The 12,782-nt window shown below is 32.0% G+C and overlaps 1 protein-coding gene across 2 annotated transcripts in view; it reads right to left on the reverse strand.

Annotated features, from left to right (window-relative positions):
- Nucleotides 1–816: 816 nt before the first annotated feature.
- Nucleotides 817–12,782, reverse strand: part of LOC142331329 (myrosinase 1) — a 70,423-nt gene continuing 58,457 nt past the window's right edge. For both annotated transcript variants that reach the window (XM_075377156.1, XM_075377157.1), the window contains exons 10-12: nucleotides 8,371–8,505; nucleotides 4,866–4,972; nucleotides 817–2,016 (exon numbers count right to left, since the gene is read on the reverse strand). In XM_075377156.1, the coding sequence (XP_075233271.1) occupies nucleotides 1,890–2,016; nucleotides 4,866–4,972; nucleotides 8,371–8,505 (369 nt within the window). In that variant the 3' untranslated portion in view covers nucleotides 817–1,889. The remainder of the gene's footprint in view (nucleotides 2,017–4,865; nucleotides 4,973–8,370; nucleotides 8,506–12,782) is intronic.

Genomic DNA, 12,782 nt, shown 5'->3' on the forward strand with positions numbered 1-12,782 from the left:
AGGGCCACAAAAATTATTAAATGCCCCGGATATGTTCAGAAAAATCCCTAACACATATTACCATCACCTTTAGTATGGCATCCCCAGTGCTTTTGCCCGGTCAGAAACCATACTGGGTGTCCATTAGCAAATGATCTATGGTCAATCTAACATTAATAAGCAAATATAGATCCTTCTCAAAAACCTTGCCAATCATGGGCAAGAGCATTAGTTAGGGTAAGAAGAACTAACAGTAGGATCTTTGTCGCCACCTTTGAACAACAACACCAAGTCTGCATGCTTCCAACACGCTGGAAAGTGGCTGGCGAAGAGGAACGTATTATATATTCTGTATATATTTTGTAACCACAGTATATGCCTGATGATAGTTTTTTGGCTATAATTAAGGCAATTTAGAAAACTTATAGAAATAACAACATTAAAAAAAATCTTGCAGCCATTTATGATTTTTTTATGTCTCTACATCAGATGTAGGAGGTCTAGTAACACCTCCTCAGTGCTTTACTGTACAAGACTTTCATGAACTTACACTTGTAATTCTGGTGTGGTGGAACACACCACAGTTTGGCAAATTTATGCTCTTTTGGAATTAATATATCAGCCTCTTTATACAGGATGGCCTACAGGAATCTCATAATTTTTAAGTGTAACATGTTGTTAACTAAGGTCAGTGTCATGATAATAGATCAATGGACTGCTGAACACCAACTTTTCATAGTGGACATGTCTTTTAAAAATGTTTTGAACATTCTTATTATATTATGCAACTATTATTCCATAATTATTTCAATGTGAGAACACATCAAACAAAACACATAAAATAAATAAGTCTTTATTCTTATCGGAATATTAAAATACATTGTACGATCACATCAATATCAGATAAATTACATATATAAATATAAAATATAAGATAAAAATAAATTTTTTTAAAGTCAGTATTAATTATTCAAAAACAAACACATTACATAATATTGAGGTAAGTATATTATTACTATATATTCTACAAAACACACACTTTAGAAGCCACTATTGAAAATTATTTTGCGCACTTTTTTGAACACAGTGAAGGAGGTGCAGAAAAATCATACTTTTTTTTTAATCAGTATTATTTAAAAACTCGTCAACAAATATTTTTTCTCTAAAAGAAAACTTTTTAATCGTATTTCAACACTTTCAATCAAGTGTTAACATATTTTTGTTACCTGTCTTTCAGGTGATATGAACATTTCTAACCTGGCATGGAAAATTTTAACAATCATTAGATAAATGGAACAGAAAAAATGGATTTGTTTCTTTTTTTGGATGTGCACAATAAGTATTATAGCTGGATCGCATTGAGGGCTTGTCACTGCTTACTTTTATAGTAATGAAAATCTACATTTAATCTGTACATTCCCTTCCATTATTGTACAAAATTACTGTCTTCTGTAGAAACTATTAACAGTATAGACGGTACTGCTAATAAACTATCTCATTTATTCATGAGAAAAAAAGGAAAAATAAATAAAATTTAGATTTAATCTAACAATGACAAAAATCCCAGATAGTAAGTATTATCTCTTACTAACCAATTTTTCTTAATTTAGAAAAACAATTAAAAAATAACTTTATATCGGTATTAATTTTAATTCAATATTAATTTTTACTATTTTTAAATATTTGATAAAATACAAGTTTCTTGTATTGTGTATTTTTGTTAAATAACAAAAAATTTAATTATTTAAAAACTGAATGGAAGAAAATTAATCAGCAAGTAAAGTTTACATGAGTTGTTAAATAAAATATTTATTTTACCAGTAAAAGGAAATAACATTTTCAGATGTAAATTATATAAACAAATTATTTGTATAACACCATATTAAAGTATCTAAATTCAAACATGCATTTTAATCTGGAAATTTAAAGTCAATAGATCTAGTTTTGATTACATTTCTGTAGTATGATGCAGATCTTTTTGGTGTCCTTTTGCGTTTTGGATCAGTAAAATCTATACGATAAAATCCAAATTTTTCTCTGAAACATCCATTAAATAAATGTTAGTTTTTGAAACAAAACCAAAGCAGCTAAAATATTTTTGCACATCAAAATAATAATATTAATGCTGTTCAATGTCTTCATGTTTTTGATACTTACAGAAATGTTTTACTTCTGCTCAGAAAAAAATAATTTGTTTCAAAGAAGTAATAATATCCATTTCTATTGAATCAGATAATTCTGAAAAATTATTTTCACGTAACACAAAACCACTTTGTTTTGGTTTGTGATATAATTTCTTTTGTGTTCTATGGAGTAGGACATCTAATATTCTTCATGTGTTCTATATGATTTGAAATTTTACTCGTGAATAAAGTGTTTTATTTAAAGAAATATAAAAATTGCATGTAATTAGATAGCACTCCTGTTTTTTTTTTATACTGAATTAAAAATCAAATTTTTTTTTGTTACTGTCATATTTTATGTTATAAATTTCATAAGTTCATAAAGTATAATTTTTATCAGGTTTGTGTAAAATTTACATGAAGTAATACGTTTGTATTACTTCAAACCTGTAGCTAAACACAAAATTTAATAATAATTTTAATAATAATTTAATAATAATAATTTAATAATTTTTTTAATTTTCTCAAAGGAGAAAATTAAAAAAATTAATTCTGTTGCTGTCTGCAGAGCTTGTATGTGTTCCTAACATCTGCAGGCAAATGTGCATCATCTGTCTCATGCAGTATCTTATTTAACCACTGCAATTTAATTTATAATAGATCTGGGTTGACGTTTGTCAAAATGCTGTATGATCATGTGTATTTTATCTGGATTTTTAAAAGTAATATAGTAACCTACTTTCCTGAGCACGTTGGAAATTTTGTAAGAAATCATTTAGTATGTTATGCATATTTTGACACTGTGTGTATGTTTTCATTTTGTTCTGTAATTTATTTATTATTTATATCTATAGCTATGTAGTCATTAACTCGTGCCATGTCACTGTTTTACTGTATTAATCAGTAATCTTCAGTTTAATATTCTTCAGTTTACTGTAATCATCAATGTAGATGTCAATTGAAGGTAGAGTATTAGGTAGTGTAACATCTGTATGAAAGTATGTATGTGTAGCAATTAGATTTGTTGTGAATAAATATATCGATTAGTTTCAGTATATTTTAAAAATAGTATTTGTTTTCTATTCTGGAGATGAAGTCAAAGAAGTTAAGTGATTTGTTTTGTTCATATTCTGATATTAAATGTAAACTAAGCTATTTCACTATAGAATAAGAATGCAATTCTTCTGACAATAAAAAGCCATTTCTTTTACCTACAGTAGCTGAACTAACATTTTCAATTTGGTTTTAATCGTTTAGCATGACAAAATGTGGTTAAACGACTTCAACAAAAAAAGCCATCTGATAACTAGAATATGGTGTTGAGCTTATAAGTGAAAGTTATTAGCCTGACAAAGAAAACAGAAGCTTTTAATTTATTTTTTAACATAATCACCTTGCAATTCGATACATTTAGATCAATGACTTTTTCAACTTTTTAATGCCATTAGTATAATGTGATTTCTCAAACTCTGTAAAATAAGTGGTTGATTCGGCAATGACATAATTTGAAGTGAATTTTCATCCAATGAGCTATTTCTTCAGGTTTAGCTACAGAAAGTAATTGCTGTGAGATAAATCTGATTAAAACAGCACTTGAATAAGCATTTTGATGAGTAGGTCATGTTTTATAACAACAATCTGAGACATGTGTACAGGCTCATTATCGTGTTAAAATAGTGCTTTCTGTTTGGCCAGATGAGAATGTTTAATCTGAAGAGACCTTTGATGAGTACAGAATTGAAGAGTAATACTGCCTGGTGATAGTCTTGCCTTTTTCCAGGTTGTATATAAATGCCATACGTTGAAACTTCCAAAAAACCATAGGAATGAATTTTTCTGCACATGAAACTTTTCAGTTTCTTTGATGCACTTTCACCCATTGATTGGTCTTTGGCATATAATGGTGAATATATTTTTCATTTAATTTACAAAACATTAAAAAAACTAAAAGGAATTGCATTTAAATAAGTCTAAACAACACCTTTGAGAAGTATTGAGTCAAATTCCTTTTTTGTTGAATGTTAATTATGTGGCACCAATTTGAGTGAAAAACTTTTTTGTACTCAAAACTTTGTATAAAATGTAGTGAACACAGTATATCAAGAAGTTTGTGATATCAGCAAGCTCGCAAACCTTCATCAGGAATCATTTAACATGGCATTGTAGATTTTTATGATGATTTCATCAGTAATAGGGTTTTTTGACACTATGAGCATTCATCATCTTGAATGGATGTGCAATCATATCTAAATTCAGCAGCTCACCTTTTTACCATAAAAAATGAAGGGGAAGAATCCTTTAAAGAGGTATCTAATTCTTTTTGCAAGTCTGTCAGGGTTAAATATTACAAAAAGGTTCTTTATAGCAGCATGATTTTCAATTTTATATTTTTTCAGAAAATGTAAAATTTGTTTGCTTTATTTGATCACTTGAAAAACAAATAACTAAATGTACAACTTCACAGTACTTTATCCAAATGATCATTCTTGACAAATATCATAGTTATTTGCTCATAACTGTGTCATCTCCGTCAGGTCAAGACCCTCATAGTTCTGAAAATACATATATATATAATACATATAAGTAAAATACAAATGTTTAATAAGTACATTAGGAAATTGAATTAAAATATTAAGATTGAAAAAGAAAGCAAGTTAAGAAAATAAGAAAAAAGTTTTGTTTAATACAAAAAAATATTATTAATCATAATAACTGTTACTATTAATCTTTATTTATGATTAGAACATAATTGTTGAAACTCACGTATACCCTGATGACCATTCAAAACTATCCAGTAAACTCCAAGCTGAATATCCAATAATTTTACAACCATCTTCATTAATAGCTTTTAATATAACTTGAAGATAAGTCTGTAACATACACAAGCATTTTATAAAAGATAATCGGTTAGGAATTATAAAAAGACATGTACAGAGATATGTATTATAATATTTAATATAGTTGCCAGAAGTATTGGCACTTCTACAGTTTTTTAGTTCTGTAGATCATGGGAATAAAGCTGAATTCAGGAACAATTACTAGAGACATCTACATGCAAAAAAATATCAATCCGGTGAAGGAGATAATTTGTAAACATAGCTTTTTAAAATGATATTTATATTAACTTAGTTCATGAAATGTGATGAATTTGCATACAGAAAAACAATACAGATAACTAGTTTTTGTTTTTCTGCAGAAAAGGTCACATGATTGATTTTCAAACAAGATTATACTGAACCATGAAGGCCTTCCTCAGTGTAACCTACCACTGTATTCCTTCCCCAAATGTACTCAAAACTATACAGCTGCTTATCAAATACAGTGATTACTTTTGATTAGATTCAGATAAATACAGTTATTCATGTTCAAACCTTACACTCCACCAAATGGATCAGCTGCTACAATTTTTTTTTAAAAACTTTATACAGGATACCAAACCTTACTTACCTCTAGTAGCCTGTGGTAACTTTCTTTTTTCCATATAATGTAAGCAGATGATTTTTTAAATAAAAATTATATGATCTACATAGATGATTTAAAATTATTTATTATTTGTTTATCATCATTATTGAACAGTAATGGATTTTTATGGCATAATAATGACATACAGCCTGAAGTCATTTCTATATTAAAATGATTTTCATGTTTTGAAATCAGTACCAAATTAAGGGTTATTTTCCTCAGTTATTTGACTGGTTTGACGCAGCCCTCCAAGATTCTCTATCTAGTGCCAGTCGTTTCATTTCAGTATACCCTTGAAATGAAACGACTAGGTTATTAAGTTACTAATACTTAATACAAATTTGGTATCAATCTGAAAAAGTCAAAACTTAAAAGGATCTGGAATTACTGTTTAATATAATTTTTAAAGTCAGACTTTTAAATTATAAGACTTTTAAAGCTTTTTTTAAATCATAAAAGTCTAACAAAAATTTCTTTAAAAGGTCTTGAAATCCTATTTTAATGATCTGTGTCTTTATTTATTGATGAGCTGGTTTAAAATTATATAGTGTAACTACTGATTCAGATAATGAATAAATTTTACTGCCTCATTAATTTAATTTACTACAAAAAATTAATTATCTATTATATTAGTTTTATTTCTTCATTAATTTAATTTATTACAAAAAAATAATTGTCTATTATATTAGTTTTATTTCTTACACACTGAAAGCACTTTGGTTAAACTGCAAAATTATTATAGAGTAGTGTAGTACTCGTAAAAATAGTGTAATTATGATGTAAATTTATATATTAGTGTAATGTTTATAATTTTTACTCTTTATAGGTATATAATATTTATCTACTCTCTGTTAAGTTCATCAATTTATTAAATTCACTATTAATGCTTACATAACACTTTTACTTTTTGTAAAAATAAAATGTAAAACAAACTTCTAAGTGAAAATATTATATCCACATTTCTCACTCTAATAGGAAATCAAAAGAATAAAGGTTCAAGTATTAAAGAAATTTAACGTAACTCTTATTTACATTCAAGGTACTTGAAACAACAATACTTAATATATATAAAAAGACTAAAACATAAATTAAACATCTTGCATCAGAATATCTTAAATAATTTACTTAAACTCTAAGCTTGTACAACCATTTTCACAGACCTAAAAACAGGGGAAGAAAATATGTTTACAACTTGCAGTAAAATCAGATAGCAGCTGTAAGAGTATTACAAAAGAATGGAAAGGATTAACAGATAGAAGAAATGTTCAGTTTAAAAATAAATATGATTAAAACAAAGTTACATTTTGTAATAGATGTGCAGATGGTAAAAACTACAAAAGATATCTTTTTTTTACACAGAAAAATATAGATAAAATATAGGATATAATATATACAGATAAATATAGGATATAATAAATACATTGCAATTATAAAAGATTAGAACAGAAAGGGATGAAGAATATCAAGAAACTAGTCAAATGTTTGCTGATCTAAAAAAAAATCCACAGATGACTTGACACTCCATATCATTTAAAAACACAAGTCACTGATTAAAAATATTTTACACATTCAAAAGGATAACCTGCCCATTGACTCAATAGTAAACAAAAGTAAAACAAAACCAAAAGAATCTACTGTTTCTTTTTATGTACAATGTGGCCGGAAAACCACCGCACCCCTAAAGTTAATGAAAAATATGAGTTAGGATATGTGTTTAGAACATACAGTATTTTTGTTGGGATTGGTTGGCAACAGTTTTTTTACATCGCACACTCAGTAAAAGACAGTTGTGTTAAAATGGCCAACCTGAGTAGTTACAGCGTCGAGGAGCAGTTAGTGTATAGGTTCATAAATGACAAAATATGAATCAAACAACGAAGCTAATTAGTGATATGTGTTTGCAACACTTTAATAAGCTAACACCATGAAGAGGAACAATGTTGGCTTGGGAAAAATGTGTGTTTGAATTAGGCAGTGTTAAAGATATGGTGCGGAATGGACAAAAGTTAATGCAGTTAGAAACATGTGATGTTGTTGCAGAGTTTCCATTGAACAATCCCTAATGAAATCAACTTGTACATGGTCAGATGAACTTTGTACACTGCAGACGACAATGCAAGACCATATGAAAAAGAACTTGAAAGTTAGGCCATTTGGTCCGATGTTCATCAATGAACTGTCAGATGCAGATATGGACAAACTGCATCCTGCCAGGCTTTATTAGAAAAATCATGAAAATAAAAAATATACTAGCATTAAGGGTACCTAGTTATATTTTACAATACATAAATATAAATCATATCTAATTCAGTTGAACCTTATTTAATAAAATCCAAAGACCAGTAACAAAAAAAAATTGAATAAACTTTTAAACACATCCATATGCCCTTCTGAAATACTGTTATCGATAACTTCAATTAGAACTATAATGGAAAATAGCAACACTAGTTACTGAACCCAAGGAAAATTCCAGTTGAAAAATTTTGAACAAGTAAAAAAAATTCATTAATATCAAACTTAGTTTTTAGTTTGTTATTAATAAATTAATCGTTTTGTATAACCTTCAAGATGTCAGGAGACTTTACAAAAAAGGTGGCTTTGCAGGTATTACCTAATAAATTTACAAAAAGAACATTAGATGAATTTGTAAGTACTAATATGCTGTAAAAAAAAACTGTTTCAAATTGAGATTAAAATAAAAGTAGAACAACAAATATTTCTGTAAATTATACCATATTATGTTTATAAATAAATAAATGAAATACAAATTTTGCATTATCAAACAGAAAATTAAATTACATTTTACCTTATGGTAATAAATTTTATCTTTATCATCATATTCTTGAACATCTCCACAACCATTCTCAGTAATAAATACAGGAGGATTATTATAAGTATTTTTTATCCAATTCAAAAGATCAAGGAAACCTTCTGGTTCCATCTGAAATGAAAAAAAAATCCACACACTTTAATGTATATTTACCAGCATCTACATAAATAAAAAGAATATTCACATGTTTGTTGGTACTGATGTTCAATTAAAATTTGGGAACAAGTGGGTTGATCTGAATGATACATAACCACTATTAACTGAACTTGAAAAAAATTCTATGGATAAATTTATCTAATACTGACGATAGTGAGTAAATATTAAAGCTTAAACAGAGCAAATTGTAAGTAACAATTTCACATTTATATAATGATATTCCAAGTCACCAATTAAATTTCCATTCTGTTGATAGTGGGATAGTTACTACAAAAATATTTGAGGGTAGGGCGTGTCTTCTCTGGGGTTTCATTCATCATATTTACAGCAATCTGTTGTGTAAATATCAAAAGATTAACTATATATCAAAATGTAAACATATAACATATTTAAAAAATTCTTCTTTTTTTGGGTGGGCAAATAACATTTTCATGTTATCTTCGCCTGAAAAACTTAAAATATAAAAAAGAAACGTATGAAATAACAAACACAAAAATTAAAACAAATATATTAAAAAACAAAAAATAACTACTATCACAGATAACTAAAAAATTACTTATAACTATTATCACAGACCAAATCTTAATAATAATCAATATTTAAAAAATATAAATATATATAAAACTAATATAAAATAAAAATAAATTTAACGAAGTCTAAGAGGAGTGTAAAGGAATCTTCTCAGACAACCAGACAACAGAACTATTAGATTAACATGAAATTAATAATAGTTATAAAATTAGAACAGTTGTAACACAATAACATTAAATATTATGTAAAATACTAATACGTCGAAGAAATATAATCACCCGTTTTTAAACTTCTTTGTCATTGTCCAGGATTCGATGAATCTTCCTGGACAATTTAAATTTATGACACAAGGTTACATAACACATGCAATCTACAAGGAAGTGGCGTACAGTCAAGCGGCAGTCACATTATATGCATACTTGTTCATTTACTGCTGACATCAGATACCCGTGAGTAGCTCTCATATATCCTACCCACAATCGGCAGAGGATCACTTCCTCACGATGAATTTTTCTGTATGAGGAACAATGGCAGCTCGTAGCTAAAATTAGTGGGGGTGCTGCTACAGAAATTTTTTTCTGGGCCTTTTCAAGGTCATGGTTAACGTTTTCTGTAAAAGAACCAAAAAAAATGAATCGAATAGAATAGCTGGAAGCAGAATAATAATGTTCTTTCTTTTTTTTCTCTTTAGCTTCCGGGAATTACCATTCAGGTATTGCTTCAGAGAATGAATGAATGAGGATGATATGTATGTGTGTAAGTGAAGTGTATTCTTGTACAGTCTCAGTTCGACCATTCCTGAGATGTGTGGTTAATTGAAACCTAACCATCAAAGAACACTGATATCCACGATAGTATTCAAATCTGTATAAAAGTAGCTGCCTTTAGTAGGACTTGAACGCTGGAACTCTTGACTTCCAAATCAGCTGATTTGGGAAGATGTGTTCACCATTAAACCAACCCGTTGGGTTAAAGGTTTTTTTTCTTTTTTTTAAGAATGGCCTCCCACTTCCTTCATAGCCATTCCCAATATCCATGAATTTTTTTAAGCATCCCCCCCCCAAGGCAATTGGCCTTCGTTGTTAAGCATAACGCAATCATCTTGAAGTGCTGTAGCAGCAGTCTCCGCCCACCTATATCTTGCTCCTCTTTTAGGAGCTTTCCCGTCGGGGTCCCTCCCGCTTCATTGAAACACGCCGACCTCCTATTTGGATTGCCAGTGCGTTCCTCCACTGAAGGGCTACCCTTCCCGTTCCCGGCCCTAGCCTATCAGATCGTGCTTTGCGCACGTCCTTCACTCTCCCCGCGTGTTTTCACCATTCCTCGAGGATCCCCTATGCCATCATCGGGGAGCTCCGACCTCTCACTATTGCATGTAAACGGCCAGAACACCTTAACCATAGGGGCTACCTCCCATGCCCAGCACGGCGCCACGTTTCATCCCGTCGTCGGTATTTTTTCTTTTATAAAAATAAAAACACACGTAGGTGTCGTCACCCCTCCTTAGGCATTCAGAGTCCACCTCAATTTGGAAATACTTTTTGATTCCGCCTGTTCTTTGTTGCTGCGGTACATGCAGGTGTCTTTACCCAGGGCCATAGTTACCTCCTAATGTGCTGCCTCTTCGTCCAACGTATGGGCCTTTTCAAGGATAATAATCAATTTCTAAGTTTCATCAAATTCAAGAATATGGTACGTGGTTTTTAAGCACTATGTGCTTAAAAACCGTATTCGGTTTAACCGAATAAATAAGATGTCAATACAGATAATATCTTTTAGAATTATTAGATAATAACTTAATAAAATGTATACTTAAAAACACTATAGTCCAACGGTGCTTAATTTAAATTTCTACTACACAGAAACAAATACATAATTAGTTTTTACTACGAGGGTAATTATTATTAGCAATTTAGTTATATTTTTGTTTATGTTGGTAGTACTGTCGTGTTGCGAATATGACGCATGCGTGGTTTAATTGTTTTTATGTCTGTGCAGGTTTGATGCTGCTAGGTTATTCCATTATCGCTGCCCTGCCGTTAATCATAGCTGCTCCGCTTGCTGTTTGCACCAAAGAAGAGCAACGTTCAGTGATCCGTTTTTTGTGGTCGAAAGGTGTAACAGGGGCCGAAATTCATCGAAGACAGTACGGGAACAGTGTGTTGCCGCAACGGAGTGTCTACAAATGGATTGAAAAATTCAAAAATGGTCGCACAAGTGTTACGCACGACGAAGGAGCCAGACGACCGTTTACCGCCACAAATGAGGAAAACATTGAGCGTGCACGTAACATGGTTTTCTTAGACAGTCGAGTAACTATCGATGAAGTGGCATATCGTCTGCAAATTAGTCACGGTTCTGCCTACGAAATCATCCACAACAGAGTTGGGTTTCATAAAGTCTGTGGAAGATGGGTCCCAAAACAACTCACACAGTTGCATAAACAAACGCGCTTGGACATCTGCCAAAAACATTTGGAACGCTATGGTAACGAACGGGACATCTTAGACAGAATCATCAGCAGTGACGAAACACGGATCCATCATTACGAGCCGGAGTGTAAACGGCAGAGTATGGAATGGAAACATCCAAATTCTCTCTCCTTTGCAGCCTTGCGTGCAGCTTCCGATGGGCGCATGCGCACAACAGCCAAACATCACGCCGTTAACGCCGTGGAACTGTGAAGTGCTCAGTTCCATATAAAGATTTTTGTATCTTTTTCATAAACGGGGATGGCTACTGACATAAAGCTTAAGGATTATATATTGTACAAGTATAAAGGACTCATTATATTAAATGTTATCTATTAATATCAATGGAATAGGGGTTGCTGCAGTTCCACACTGCCTACACGTGAGCCGCCATTGATGAGGAGTCCCATGGCAACTCAGAATCTTTAATGTGCCGAAGTTTGTTATCTACTGTAGGTGTACTTAGATCCCTTCTCGGCCTCTGGCCCCGTTCTGTATAACTTGTGTTTTGCAACCGGTGCGTTAAACTTGATTCTGCAAGTACAGCGTTCTACGTTCTCGTCGTCGGGGTTGACAACGATCAGCAGCGGTTAGTCAACCTGCGTAGCTGTGAGTGTTAACGAAGCGGTAGCGTAGTTGTTGCAGTAGTGCTGCTGTCGGCTAAATAAGGACGTTTCCTTTGATAACATCGTGTCCCCATTTCGTAGTTGGTGAGGCCAAAATCTATTTGATCCTCTGGCAGGTTCGAGAAGCGGTTTCCGCTCCAACCTAGCCGGTGGTAGGAGTGCTTTATACTTCGACACCTCGATTGGGCTGCCGAACAGACGGTCCGTCGGGGTATAAGAGGTTTAGACACTCACCTAGTTTTGTGGTAGGTGATAGTTTTAAACAAGCTGTGGTTTGTAGTACCTGGCAACACAGCTGGTGTAGTGTCAGGATATCGAGCGATGGAGCAATCCAGAGGAGGTTGTCTGGAGGACTTGGTCGGCTTGGCCAAGGACCTGGTAGCCGGTGACCCTTTCATGCCGAGGAGCTCAATCGGTAGGTCACCGCCGCGGCCCCGGTCTTCCGATAAGGAGGTCTCGGAAGCCCCTCGGGTAGTGGAGCGCCCGAGCGTAGCGGTTTGCACAAAAACCCTACGGGATACCTCTGCTTCGAGCTGTGCGGAGAAAGCTAAGGCTGGACCCGTACAGCGAGGGCACGGCGTAGAGGGGGGCGCCAAGTCCGAAG

This window comes from Lycorma delicatula, chromosome 10 (assembly GCF_047948215.1).
Source record: "Lycorma delicatula isolate Av1 chromosome 10, ASM4794821v1, whole genome shotgun sequence".
In the NCBI taxonomy this organism is placed as follows: Eukaryota; Metazoa; Arthropoda; class Insecta; order Hemiptera; family Fulgoridae; genus Lycorma; species Lycorma delicatula.